Source organism: Sycon ciliatum, chromosome 8, assembly GCF_964019385.1.
Source record: "Sycon ciliatum chromosome 8, ocSycCili1.1, whole genome shotgun sequence".
NCBI lineage: Eukaryota > Metazoa > Porifera > Calcarea > Leucosolenida > Sycettidae > Sycon > Sycon ciliatum.
This window is the reverse complement of record NC_088650.1, coordinates 26,028,766-26,043,765: the sequence shown is the minus strand read 5'-3', so window position 1 is coordinate 26,043,765 and position 15,000 is coordinate 26,028,766. Positions and strand designations below refer to the sequence as shown.

General features: G+C 47.9%; 1 protein-coding gene and 1 non-coding gene across 2 annotated transcripts in view; one reads left to right on the top strand and one right to left on the bottom strand.

Moving 5' to 3' along the window:
* Positions 1 to 15,000, bottom strand: part of LOC135822500 (kinesin-like protein KIF16B) — a 27,889-nt gene that overhangs the window by 4,927 nt on the left and 7,962 nt on the right. Inside the window, exons 8-16 of the mRNA XM_065335281.1 lie at positions 14,227 to 14,391; positions 12,346 to 12,504; positions 11,571 to 11,642; positions 10,041 to 10,148; positions 9,377 to 9,500; positions 8,667 to 8,739; positions 8,105 to 8,217; positions 7,619 to 7,726; positions 2,884 to 4,120 (exon numbers count right to left, since the gene is read on the bottom strand). Coding sequence (XP_065191353.1) covers positions 2,884 to 4,120; positions 7,619 to 7,726; positions 8,105 to 8,217; positions 8,667 to 8,739; positions 9,377 to 9,500; positions 10,041 to 10,148; positions 11,571 to 11,642; positions 12,346 to 12,504; positions 14,227 to 14,391 — 2,159 coding nt within the window. The remainder of the gene's footprint in view (positions 1 to 2,883; positions 4,121 to 7,618; positions 7,727 to 8,104; positions 8,218 to 8,666; positions 8,740 to 9,376; positions 9,501 to 10,040; positions 10,149 to 11,570; positions 11,643 to 12,345; positions 12,505 to 14,226; positions 14,392 to 15,000) is intronic.
* Positions 436 to 517, top strand: Trnas-gcu (transfer RNA serine (anticodon GCU)). Its single transcript has one exon. It is a non-coding gene; the product is annotated as a tRNA-Ser (tRNA).

Below are 15,000 nucleotides of genomic sequence, written 5' to 3'. Positions count from 1 at the left end.
CATGAACCAATGCAATAGAGGGCTGCAGACCTTCACAGAGAGGTGACCCACCTGCACGTTACCAACTTGGAAAAGGCAACAGACAAGCTGCTACCACATTGTAATGTCTTTCCTTCCTTCAAGTTTCCACTCTCACACATTCTGGCATTCTGCACATTAGTCACACGCGCCGCATGATAATAATAATTTTTATGTTCCCGTATCGTTTTGTTTCGCGGAGGGCATTTGTTGCAATGAAGCTGAGGTCCTATTGTACTGCGTTGTGCCATCAAATAGTGTGTAGTAACTTGTAAAAATAATTCCTGCAATGAGTATGGGGGAGGGGGGGGGGGAGAGGGGGGAGGGGGGGGGGAGAGGGGTAGGGGGGGGGGGCAGAAAGTACGACTTCATGAATGAGGCAATTTCACTCCAATTATCCCAAATCACAAATGTGGTGACGAGGTGGCCGAGTGGTTAAGGCGATGGACTGCTAATCCATTGGGCTCTGCCCGCGTGGGTTCGAATCCCATCTTCGTCGAATTATCTTTTTTTGGAACAGTCGTCAAGGAGTTCGAATTTCGGCCAGGTTTCTGGCCCTTCCCCAGGATTTAGAATTTGTCCAGGAAGGCAGTAACGGTTTTTAATTAAAAAAAACCCAATTTATCTATGCCTTTCGGCCTTGTGGTTATGAATGCTGTCTGCTGACCATGAAGTTGTGGGTTCAAATTCCACCTATTTTCAACTCCAACTTTTTTCATTGTTTTGGTGATCAAGCTGGTACTAGATTCAAGAATGTGGCTGCTCCAAACGTTAGTCCTTGGAGCTCCTGTTTCCTGCCGATTGCACTGACACTTGACTGACTCAGGTCGAACCGGTGTGAGGAAAGTCATTGCACTGTCAGCTGTAGCTACGTGTCGAATACAACAGCACACCGATCGATCGATCAACTTCTTGTAGAATTTATTCGAAGGATTCTCCAAAAAGTAAATCAGGGGCGTCGGACACGGTACGGTCACTACGGTATTGACCGTACCACTATTTGCCCCAAGTACCCTGTGAATCAATAAAATGCACTGATTTGGGCTCTAATTTCCCTAAATTTTCGGCTCAGCCATCCCTCCCACACGAGTGAATTTTACTTCATATGGCTGACCGTACCACACTAAATTACCTTCCGACGCCCCTGTAAATGGATACTTATCAGGGGAATTTCCTGGAAAGGTGGATGAAACGAAAGGGAAGTGAAAAGGGACAAGGGAAAATATTTACCTGAAACACTGCTCAAGGAAAACTACAGGTAAAACCTCTGCATACTGGCCCGGGCTAGTCTGTTTATATGTGCTTCTTCTGGCCCGCTTGACATGTAAACGCACGACAGCTATGATTTTGTGTGGGTTTAAGCCCGAGATCCCGTTGCAGGCGGGCTGGCCCGCCTGTCGACCAACCCGGGCTGGAGCTACACATCACCCCTTAGTAGGCACTTCAGTCACGTGACAGGACCTGTCAAAATTTGCTAAGGTGAGAGTGCGTACTTGCGTGGCACCAGTCAAGTGCATGCGCAAAACTGTACAGGTACGCGCTATGCTTCGTTGTACGGGCTGATAGTTGGGCGCATCGTGTTGCTCTGACGTTCAGCTTTCAGTAGATCCCGCATACGTCATAGTGCGTACATTTTTGCGAGTTGTAGATCACGTACACTACCAGCAAAGAGTTTTTTCACAAAGATCTGTTGTTTGCTCGCGTTTGAAACGCTGCTTATCGTCTTCAGCGTCGTCTTTCCATTCGGAAACAGTAGAGTTCTTGTTTGCCAGGGCTTGCGCATCCCTGCGCAAGGAGACATTATGTACGTAGGCACTGAGAAGTATGCGCTTTAGGCGGAGGAGAGCGACGATGCGTCGTCCTACCTGGGCGAATTCTCAAAGCGTACTGAAAGCCAAGTTTTGACACGGTTGCGCTGAAAGGCCTACTGATGTTTACGAACAATCAAAAGGCACAGTGGCTGCTGGAGAAACCCTCTGATGAGCGGATGCTTTGATATACGCAGCCAGGCACGCTTCACCAAAATTTCAAAGCTCACCAGCAGGCAATTCATGACTGCTGCATGGAGCAGTTGAAGGAGAGGGAGGCAGATATCACACCAGGGAAAGAAGCTACCAACAGAGGTCCTGAGGAACTTCTTGCCAACTTGGAATCACTTGAGATGGCATGACTGTGGGCACGAATGTCCTGTGGAGTAATTCGCGCGCGCACGCGCGCGTACTTACCCTCCACGTTGCGGTGTACAGCGTACAACGAGGAAGTTCTCTGTTGTTTTTGTGCCAGAAGAATGTCTTTGTAGCTCTTACCCTTTAGTACCCGCAGGAGCCTGCCAGTATGTCGTTATCAGTTCATTTCACAGCAAACTGAAGCTGTTACTATGGGTTACTATGGCGTTGCTATGGGTTGCTATGGTGTTGCTATAGTGATTGCTGTCACAATTGCCGTATTCTTGCCTATTCTGAACTTTGATCTGTATTGTTCCGATCCATACAGGGTTGTTGGTGTAAGTGAGTGATGTGTGCTTGAAAAAAACACTCTGATGTTTTGTGACTATATCCACTGATGATACTTCGGAGATGCTGTTGGTGCCACAAATTGTATTGATTTCGCCTTATGCAACTGCCTATCTTCAACCCTTCATATCTGAGTGGTATCACTGTGGATTTCAATAAAATTTTCTGTGTGACCTTGTGATACCCACCACCATCGATTACCGATGATAAACCTGGAAAAAACGCGATTTCAAAAAATGGGGTGAAGTGCCTACCCTTAGTCTAGATAATCATGCGGCCAACAGACCTAGTGGCTAGTGCAATGGAAGCCGGTGCACAACTGCCTAGTTACAGAATCATTTAAGCGACATACCGCTGCTTCAGCTGTTCCGAATGTGCCTGTTGCTGCTTTGTTGATTCCTGAGTAACACTCTGAAGCTGCGATGTCAGCGTCTCAATCTCTTTCTGGCGTTCAGCAAGTTCCTGCCGCTGTCTCTCTTCTTCTTGGCGCAGGTGCTGCCGATCCAGTTCTCGCTGTGCGCTCTCTGCTTCTTCCTGCTCTTCACGTCGTCGGCGTTCCTCAGCCAGTTGCTGCTCATAGGACAGTCGCATTTTCTCCAGCTCTACCTGGGCAGTGCTTGCTGCCTGGGCTGCTCGATGCACCTCTTCCTGCTCGCGTTGAAACTGCTTCCGCAGCTCTTCCTCCACACCACTCTTCTGCGTGAACTCTTGCTGCATTCTAGCGAGCTGTGACTGTGCCTCCTCGGCCCGGTGTGCAACTTTGCGGGCTTCTTCCTGCTCAGCCTCTAATCTCTCCTGGTACAGTGTCTCGGATTGCTCTTTGGACACAAAGTCATTCCGGACACGTTCCAGCTCAACAAGCGCGGCGCTAGCCTGTCTCGCTGCCTCCGCAGCTTCGCATTGCCGTTGCTCAATCTCGCTCTTCATTGCTTCAGCCTGTGTTTGCTTGGAGCTGAGCTGCTTGCGTAGGACCTCCAGCTCCTGTGCTGCCTGCGCAGCAGAATGCTGCGCCACTTCGACCTCAGTCCTCTCTTTCTGAAGACGCTCCTCCAGCTGTGCCTTCTCACTCCGCTGAGAGCTAGTTAGCTGGTTTCGGAGCTCCTCCAGATCTTCTCTAGCCTTTTGCGCTGCTGCTTCTTGAGCTCTCCACTGCGCACTCTGTAGCTCCTGGTGCTTGATCACTTCAAATTCTTGTCGTTGCTGCTGAATGAATGCCTTAAGCTCGTGCAATTCTTCATTGGCTTTGCGAGCTGCTTCCTCTGCTGCTTTTGCCTCTCTATGCTCTTGTTGCAGCTGTACGCGAAGCTCTTCATTCTCTTCATGCTTCAGTGTGGAGACCTTGGTCTTTAGACCTTCCAGCTCCTGCTTTACACGCTCTGCCTCCTGCGTAGCTTTCAGCGCAGCTTCTTTCTCTTGCTGTAGCTGTTTCCGTGCAGCGCTAATTGTGTCCTTGCGAGTTTGCATGCTCGCAGTCATGTCCTCTTCACCCTCTGATCCTTGAGATGAGTGCGAGGAGGACGTATCCAGATATCCATCGCGGATTGATATGTGAGGTCTCCGCACGGACGCTGCAAGTGTGTCCACTACATCTGCACATTGGCAACACAATCATATAAACAAGAACGATTTTAATTATTTCCTGTAAAAGTCAGAGAAATAATTTTCTGCCACAGGTATCCTTAGATAGGGATCTCAGCGCGTGCAGTGCGCAGGGTGTTTGCGCATACATTGCGTCATCGAGTTTTGAGTGCAGCTCGCGGACACAGCAGAAAATGGCGACGGTCGATTTTCGACACTAGCGGACGCGGTGGACACTAACGGAATCGTCATCTTCATCGTCGTTCGAACATACTTTGTGATTCCCGCCGAAGGAAAGCGTGGCCAAGGCGATATCGCCCCGGTCGATTTTCCTATAATTTGCCATGCGGCAAGAACCCACTTCAGAGAGGATTCAGTCAAAATTCAGACGTTTTCTCCGGTTAGATTGTCCTAACTTCAATTTTCAGTGCGTCAGCCATCGTGAACATCGCCGCCATTATCACTCAGAGAGAAGACATCGCACTCAGTAGAAGAGGTGTTCACGCTGCGTCCAAGAGTGAAATATTGTGCTCTTTGACCCTCCATAGTTCCTCTGAGAGAGTGTCTGGGAGATAGGTAGCTTGGAGATGGCCGTAGAACGTGCTTTTCTGGGCGCAACATTCAGCCATTTCTACTGTCTTCTTCAACTTGATTTATTCCCGTAGCTATGCAGAAGACGTTACTTCAGTAACGTCTGGCGCTAGCCAGGGTCCACACAGCTTTAATTTGGTGTTTGTTTGTTTGTGTGTTTGTGTCACGCCTGGCGCTATCCCGTATCTGTCCCGTACCGTACCGTACCATCAAACACTCCCATATCTGTCCCGTACCGTACCGTACCATCAAACACAGCTGGCCGCAAACAGCTGGCAACAGTATTCGTCCTATTATGTATACGACTCCCTGAGGTATGGGGAGATTTGGAAAGAAATAGGGAGACGAGGAGGGAATGAAATTAGAAGGGACGGTAGTTGCCGAATAGGTGATAGGATGCGTCAGCAAAAACATACTTTGGAAGAGAGATCCCGTCGTCTCCAAAATAAGCGTGAATGGGCGATTCAGCGCCGGTCACAGGAAACGTCGGAAAAGAGATCCCGTCGACTCCAGAACGCCTGTGATCAGCAGAGTCAGCGCCGGTCCCAGGAAACGTCAGGACAGACATCCCGTCGGCTCAAGAACGATAGTGCGGGTTCGAATCCCAGGTTATGTCTTTAAAAAAATTATTAACATCCCTATGTTTTTTTTGCATAGGTCATCAAGGCAAAAAAGCATAGCGTAGGGCCCTGAGCTTCCAAGCTCTCTCGTTTCGAAAAAATGTTCTTTTCCACGGTTTCTTCACTGGACGCGTTTGGGATCGAAATCTCACCTGCGCAGACTGGCTGCGCAGTTCACGCGCTGAGATCCCTACCTTAGAATGGTAGGTGATACAGTTTATCAGATGCAAGTGATTTCATTTCACTGTGACTGTTATGCTTTCACAACGCCATTTTATTTATTTATTTATTTATTAATTTAGTAATGTCTTCTCCCTGAATGTTCGGAACGTTTTTGCAAATTGTCTGTACATGTGAAAATGCGTTGGCCATCTTGTGAAGCTTTCCACTACATGGTTCGCGGCTGTAGTTTTTATGGTGGGAGATCTGCGCCAAGCCAATGCTGGATTGTTCAATAGTAGACGCTCTGCAGAGCCTGGGAGCCATTGCCCATGACAGACCAGCATGGCGAGATCTATGCATGAGGGTCTGTGCATTGTGCTATTCCGACAGATCCTGAAACAGTCAAACTCAGGAAATAGCACTATCTTTATCATTCAGGCTGCAATATTCATAATTATAGACATATTCATAAATGACATATCTTCAATACCCATGAGCTACATTGTATATATTATGATATAAGTATCATAATTATTATTATCATCGTTCTAGCTCATTTTTTCCTCTGTCATAGTCCTGTTTATCATGTTCAGCATAAGCGAAGTTGTGGATCATGCTTGCATGGTTGACTCCAACGCGTACATGCAAGTAATAATAATAAATATTTATTTATTTATTTATTTATTACAGCATCTCATAGCACAGTGAGAACACCGGCCAATACAAAGAGAGAGGGTGTTAGCCAACCACGGCAAGGCAGGTTTAAGAGCAGTTTTGATCGGTCCGGCCATACCATACCCTTTCACACTCTGTGTATGATATGGCAAGTACTGCAAGTACACATGTCCCTCTTAAATAGCAGTAAATGCTAGTTGGTGCCCTAAAACATTGGTCCGGCCATGACCTGAGCAAGCAGACAAGTTCCGATCGGCCTGTTTCAAGTACGGTGTTGCAAAACAATAGCACCACGGAATTTTTTTTCCAGGGTGCTACTAGTCTAAGAAGATCAGGTCTGGCAGAGGCAAGCCATATTAAGATCAGGTCTGGCAGAGGCAAGCCATATTAAGATCAGGTCTGGCAGAGGCAAGCCATATTAAGATCAGGTCTGGCAGAGGCAAGCCATATTAAGATCAGGTCTGGCAGAGGCAAGCCATATTAAGATCAGGTCTGGCAGAGGCAAGCCATATTAAGATCAGGTCTGGCAGAGGCAAGCCATATTAAGATCAGGTCTGGCAGAGGCAAGCCATATTGAGCTTTGTCAATAGATTTGGCAGTGTGAATGTAATGTAGCCAGAATCAACTCCACTCAGTTTAAAAGTCCATGCTGTAATGAGTAAAAATCAGCGCTTTGGCATAGGAATCGGTCAAAAGACTAAAACAACCTGATGCCTCCATGACTTTCTTCTGAGTCTCACTTTGGCAGAACTTTTTTAATTTTGTTTTCGACCACGTTTCTCAAAGAACTGGACCAATGCAGTTAATTCTGAACAGATGTCCCATTGTTAGAAAGGCTGGGAGGTAGTTGGCGACCTTTATTAACGACGACACACTGGCACTTGATCCCATCAAGAAAATAGCACATACAATCATGTATGAAAACATAGTGACTGGATCATTGCACAGCAGGACAGAGGTTAACTCAGCCGCGGTCACTCCTGTCCTTCCGTGCAATGATCCAGTCACTTTTTTCACTGATATGTTCTATTGCTAGCACAGTTAAAGCATTGATCATTAGAGAGTTGCAAGTCCCGAAATCACTTCCGGCCAATTTGAAAATGTATCGTATAAAAAAAGTTTCTCGGTACGGCCCTATATCAATAAGTGCAGTCTGCTCAAGTAAGCAATGCAACTCATGTAGCCTCATTTTCATACCCCGAACTTGCTAGGCACTTGCCCTCCGCTATCGCACAACTGACATGGCGTGCCAAAACAACTGGAAAGGTTTGGACCGTTTCGGCCATCGGCTACCATCAGCGAATTCACCAGAACAGAGGGCGAGTGCTTACGTAGGGATATTACGATATTCTGCTGCTAGTTATTTGGAATGCTTGAGTAACCAGAAGTCTTTTTACGTGGATTTTGGAGTCCAACCTCCATATCAAAGATAGAGCAACATAGGCTGTCTGGACCACTCACCGAGCATCACAGACTTGCGAGCACCACCACCCTGAGACTGCAAGCGTGCTGCCTCGGTGGGATTGTTGTAGCGAAACAGGTTCTGCGATGCCAACTGAATCAAGCAACCTAGAGAAGGAAACAGTGGCAGTCAAGGCACGAGAGACGAGTTACACAATGTGCAAACTGCACTTGAAACACCAGAAACTCCACTCCCAATAGCTCTGTGTTGAGAACAACATAAGGGAATGAGTTGGCTAAAGTCACTTTAGCACACAGCATAATAATTATGTGGTCTTACTGATGGCAGTCATCACGCAGGTCAAGAGGGTGGAATCAGACATCCCATCACATTGGAGGACACATGTTGTTGGGATATGCAGAATCAGATCGCATAATTATTCTAAGTAGTAAAAGTGCAGGGCCATGGTGCTAACAGCCTGTATTTAACCTTCATTTTTAATTTTTTTTACAGAAATTAGAAGTTTCATCTGAATCTGCACTGACCTTGTGTTAACAGCGTAGGCTCACTAACAGCACAGTTGTCCACCAAACAGAGTGCGTCCTCAGCTGGATGCAACATCACCACGTTATCTTTGCTCTCGATCCGGCAATGATGTCTGCACACGACAGCAACACACAAGACGGCTATGGGTATCGGAAGAACATAAGTGCGCGTGTGTGTTCGTGTGTACGCATGTGCGTGAGTGTGTGTATGCGACTCTGCGTGTGTGCCCGCATGCATGTGTGTGTGTGTGGGGGGGGGGGGGGGGGGCAAGTCTCAATTCACAGCAGGTGAAATGAACCGTGACCGAACAGAGCAGCTTATACACTGCGGCACACATCCATTCCCCCTTGGTAACCTTGGTAACAGAACTGTCTATCAAGTGGGCTCCTAACTTCCTATGATCACATTTTGGAAGATACCTCACGACTAATGGCTACCGAAAACCAACACATCTACACACTTCACTAAATCCCCTTGCGCAAGTTTTTTTGTCCTTCCCAATACGACTCGTAGAGCACTTCTGGTACACCATCAGATGGTTATTAAACTGCTACAACTGACCTTAGTACATTGGGCCCTGCTAGAGTGATATCCGGTGTGTCAGCATCTGTGCCCGCTCCCATGCTTGTCGTACCTGATCACCACAACAGACACACAAATAGGCAAAATTGAATGTCACACAAGTAGCACTGCGATGAAGGAGCGAGACCTCCGCCGGAACCGCTGTTGCCGATGAGCTAGCGTGGACCAATGTATTTATATAGTGTCATTACAGTTAATGTAGCCCATAGTCAATACCGAACTCAGATGGCGAGCCAATTTAATTATGGTAAAAAAAGGAGAAGGACAAAATGTTACGAGTTATGTCAGGTCGCTGAATGTCTCAGTACTCCTTGTCAGTTTTGTGCCATTTTTTCACACTCACTGACTGTATGTATGATCTGGTTACATTGGTGGACAGTTAGTCAAAACTCGTAACATTTTGTCCTTCAAGGCTCCATTTTTTACCATAGTCAATACTGATCATTGTTCTGTAGAAGGTACTGAAGTAGCATGGCATGTCTTTCTAGCAATGCATGGTGCATGGCGTGTCTTTCTAGCAATGCATGGTGCATGGCGTGTCTTTACAGCAATGCATGGTGCATGGAGTGTCTTTCCAGCAATGCATGGTGTCAATGCATGGTGTCCAAAACTAGCAATGCATGGTGTCCACAGCAATGCATGGTGTCCACAGCAATGCATGGTGTCCACAACTAGAGACTGACACCTACCTTCTTTGAGATTGCATATGGTTACACCTGTCGAGAGCCGGTCCACAGCTAATGCTATCAGATAGGGTTGTTCCGACTCGACGTGCAGAGCCACTCCACTATCCGTCAATGCCAGGGACCGCTCCTACATGTACATCCAATCACAAAACCGGAGGGCCGCTCAGCTCAGGTTGGGCAAGCCCACTCCGACCGGGGGACACAATCGTTACAGTGCTGCCACAGTACTATCTCAGACGATGAACATGATTAGTCTTGCAATGTGAAGCTGATACACCCCCCCCCCCCCCCCCCCATACACACACCACCATGCCTGAGCCGCTAATACCAGTCAACAATCAACTAATACCAACCAGCAATCAACAACCTCAGTTACATCTCATTTTTTTATCACATTGCATATACCTACGGAAGAAGGGGAAACAGAACGAAGACAAAACAAAAAAACAACAATGGGTATGTAGGCGCTACATGACGGCTGCGCTGGCGAGAGGCTCATAATGACTGGGTGCTACACTCTAAAGATCATGCAGACAAGGTATGCTCAGAATGCATGCTTTACTACTCCATTACCAATTTACTGGACCCGACCTATTAAGTCACAAGTGTGTCGTAGCAGAGTGCCGTGATACAATTTTAAAACCAGGACAGTCTCTTTAATTAATACCTGTATTATCTTCTGCGTCTTGTCCCACTTGGCCTCCCAGGACTGCGTTAGCGTCGCAGCTAGCTTCTCACTCCGCAGCAACTTGGATTCCAATGCAGCCGACTGGTCCTGCAGTCAGGGGAACAACACATTTTCACATAATACGTTGACGGTGGCAAGATTCTTATACTTCCCAAGTGCTGATAATACCTGATGCTTCTGCACTGATAAGTGATGTGGTCCAAGCTGTGCAGCTAAAAACGAAAACACATTACTCACTATATAGCAAGCTAAGCCGACAGTTAGTTCTGGGGAAAGTCAATATCTAAAGACTTTCCCGGATTAGCAGGGACAAGCACATCACAACCACATGGATAAGACCTACATGCTGGCACGCCCGCTCGCGAGTTGCCATCTTTAGGCCTGGCACATGCCAGAGACTCTGAGCACCGGGTTGGCACTGTCCTCCATGTTAATCATTCACGGTATTTCCAGCATATGTCGGCCAATCACTCTTTGCTGCGGGTCGACTTTGAAACACGCTCCCAGCCGACGTTTGAAGTCTGCCCCTAAATGCAAGTCTTCAAGAAACTACTGAATGTCAATAGATGTATAGATGCTATGTGCCTACATCATCATTGGAGGTGCTGTGGCAAAACCGCGGCACACGGGCACACCATTAGCAATGCACTAGGCTAGCTGAAGCAAAAGTGCTGACTCCCGCTGTATATTGACAAGCGAATCCGCCAACACACCCTGTATACTCTGCGCACATAAGCGAATCCGCTAGTTCACCACCATGACATCATTTGCACACTGGTAACCCGCTCGTTCCTCATTCTTCATTTCATTTGGCCTGAGCGAAGACTAGCCAAGCTTGCTCGGCGATGTCAACGCGAAAAGGCTGATAATAATAACACTGGTAACCTCTGCTGATGTGGCTGACTCTGCGGCTCAGTACCATGCAGTATCATGCAGTACCATGCAGTATCATGCAGTATCATGCAGTACCATGCAGTATCATGCAGTATCATGCAGTACCATGCAGTACCATGCAGAACCATGCAGTACCATGCAGTACCATGCAGTACCATGCAGTGCCATGCAGTACCATGCAGTATCATGCAGTACCATGCAGTACCATGCAGTATCATGCAGTATCATGCAGTACCATGCAGTACCATGCAGTACCATGCAGTACCATGCAGTACCATGCAGTATCATGGCACCACCATATCTGCTGTAATTGGTCTCCGCTTGTGATGTCTGCTTGCACTGACATATCCATTCCAGTTGCTGTTTTTCTGCTGCTTTGCACTTTCTACTGGGCTACTGGTTGGCTGGTGCACCCAATGCCGCAGGCATCACCACGCAACATGACAACTTGTTAGAGGTTATAGTGTATTCGTTTCCAGAATCGATTTTCTACCTCCGATCGTCTGTGGAAATACGAAACTGAAGTGATCAAGTGACCCCCGACGTGACCCTTGTTCTTAATTTGGTCTTAGCTAATACAAGGTGGACTTGTAACCGGGAAGATACGATACTCACCGTGCCTGGCAGCTGCTGCCGCAGTAGTGCTATTTCTGCACGTAGCTCCCGGATTAGCCTCACATTGGCATCCTGTAGGAAGACAAGCACAGTGATAATAGCATTGCCTTTCTTCTTCTTTTTTTTTTCTAGTGGTCTTGCCCTACCGCTTTAGGAGCTGCATCTGTGCCTTGATCCATTTTAGAGGGTCAACAGACACACGCACACACACACGTGCGCACACACACACACACACACACACACACGCATACACACACACACACACACACACACACACACACACACACACATGCACACACACACACATGCACACACACACACACACACATGCACACACCTACACACCTACATACATGCACACACGCACACACATGCCGACCCACCTACACACACACCCACACACACCCACCCACACACACACACGCACAACACACACACACACACACACACACACACACACACACACACACACACACACACACACACACACACACACACTCACACACACACACACACACACACACACACACACACACACACACACACACACACACACACATGCACACACACACACACACACACACACACACACACACACACACACACACACACACATGCACACACACACACACACACACACATGCACACACCTACACACCTACATACATGCACACACGCACGCACATGCCGACCTACACCCACACCCACACCCACACCCACACACAACACACACACACACATGGACACACATGGACACACACACATATGCCCATACCTCGTTCACAGTCGGCTTGTTGACTATGCTCTTGGCTCTGTGAGCGTAGCGCAGTGTGCTAAGCGTCTCTCCATGGTTTACATCGGCTGGCGAGATGGCCGCCAGCATCACTGTCATGGCATTTCCGCCTAGGGAATCCTTCAGCAGCCATGTTAGTACCTGTGTGTTGTTAGCAGCAAAGCCAAATGCAATGCAATGAAAGTGCACGTACACTCATACCTTCGGATATCCGGACTCCGGAGTTACGGGCACTTCGGTCTACCGGGCACCCTTTGGGCGAGTTTCAGTGGAAATATTACTACCCTTTTGTAACTTTTCGTGGAAATAATGACGTCACATGCCATAGCTGTCGCCCTTCCCTATCAAAATGTAAGTGATTCGGAGTTACATTTCAAGGTTACGGGCAGTGCCTGGTCCCAGATCATGCCGGAGTGGGAGGGAAGCCGGGGGGGGGGGGGGGGGGGGGGGGGTGGTGGTCCCATTGAGAATCCCTGGCTACATCTATTCCCCATGACATTAGCCCACGTTTCTATGTCGGACTAGAGTTTCCATGACATTAGCCCCCCCCCCCCCCACACACACGGCCCCCCCCCCCCCCCCACACACACACACACACGGCCCTGGCATCAGTCATCCCTGACACCTGGGCTACTAGTACATGTCTGTGAATATAGCAGTGCTCTTTTGGCATTGCCAGAAGGTGCAATGCCAATATAGCAGTGCTCTTCTGGGATGGCCAGAAGGTGCAATGCCAATATAGCAGTGCTCTTCTGGGATGGCCAGAAGGTGCAATGCCAATATAGCAGTGCTCTTCTGGGATGGCCAGAAGGTGCAATGCCAATATAGCAGTGCTCTTTTGGCGTGGCCAGAAGGTGCAATGCCAATATAGCAGTGCTCTTTTGGCGTGGCCAGAAGGTGCAATGCCAATATAGCAGTGCTCTTTTGGCGTGGCCAGAAGGTGCAATGCCAATATAGCAGTGCTCTTTTGGCATGGCCAGAAGGTGCAATGCCAATATAGCAGTGCTCTTTTGGCATGGCCAGAAGGTGCAATGCCAATATAGCAGTGCTCTTTTGGCATGGCCAGAAGGTGCAATGCCAATATAGCAGTGCTCTTTTGGCATGGCCAGAAGGTGCAATGCCAATATAGCAGTGCTCTTTTGGCGTGGCCAGAAGGTGCAATGCCAATATAGCAGTTCTCTTCTGGGATGGCCAGAAGGTGCAATGCCAATATAGCAGTGCTCTTTTGGCGTGGCCAGAAGGTGCAATGCCAATATAGCAGTGCTCTTTTGGCATGGCCAGAAGGTGCAATGCCAATATAGCAGTGCTCTTTTGGCATGGCCAGAAGGTGCAATGCCAATATAGCAGTGCTCTTTTGGCATGGCCAGAAGGTGCAATGCCAATATAGCAGTGCTCTTTTGGCATGGCCAGAAGGTGCAATGCCAATATAGCAGTGCTCTTTTGGCGTGGCCAGAAGGTGCAATGCCAATATAGCAGTTCTCTTCTGGGATGGCCAGAAGGTGCAATGCCAATATAGCAGTGCTCTTTTGGCGTGGCCAGAAGGTGCAATGCCAATATAGCAGTGCTCTTTTGGCATGGCCAGAAGGTGCAATGCCAATATAGCAGTGCTCTTTTGGCATGGCCAGAAGGTGCAATGCCAATATAGCAGTGCTCTTTTGGCATGGCCAGAAGGTGCAATGCCAATATAGCAGTGCTCTTTTGGCGTGGCCAGAAGGTGCAATGCCAATATAGCAGTGCTCTTCTGGGATGGCCAGAAGGTGCAATGCCAATATAGCAGTGCTCTTTTGGCGTGGCCAGAAGGTGCAATGCCAATACTTCAGAGCAATTCACATCTCTGATGCCACAGCGAGTCAGCAAGCTTACTGAATCACGGTACGGAATAAAGGACTTCACTTTCTGCTTCATGGCGTTGGTAGACGCTTCCGCTGCACTGTTCGTGGCCAAGTTTGAAATGACCAAACCCAGAGTGGTCAGCGACTTGTTGATGTTTGCACCCTCCTTTAATCTATCGCCCGTTGCAGCAGTTTTCTGAGAACAAAACGAGGGGCACAAGATCAGCAGTCATGTGATTAGTGGTCGTAATCAGTTGCTTGCGTTAACAATTATAGTACTGTGGGGCGCCGAAGAACTGGGCGTCAGGGTTCTAGCCTAGCCCGTTCTTCTTTTTAGCGAACACAGCAGTTTCGTTCTTATTCGATGGTACAGTCTTACATGTACACTTATGCAGAGTTATACGTCTGAGTGTACATTATAGTGTACATTACGGTTCCCGTTCTTATCAGCAAAAAATCCAGCCTACAGTACACCGTCTTGAAATTGGTGAAATTCTAGCCTGGCCGTGCCGAGTCGGCACACGACAGTACTGTAAACATACATGAAGTAATTTAACTCTTTCCTCAAGGTGTGTAGACTCTTCTGTAGCCGCTTTATCTCTCACATAAGCATACACTAGTAGCCAAAGTGGTCTCTAGAAGATGGGTCTGGCCCGAAAATTGGGATAGAACTTTGTCATTTTTGGAAAAATTGTAGCCAAGAGTCCTTCTTGGGCACTGATATTATGATTGTGTGTAATCATTTTTAAAAAGCTTTTCAATTATGCGAGTAGTAAGTGAAAGGTTGAGCAGTCCACTGCCATAA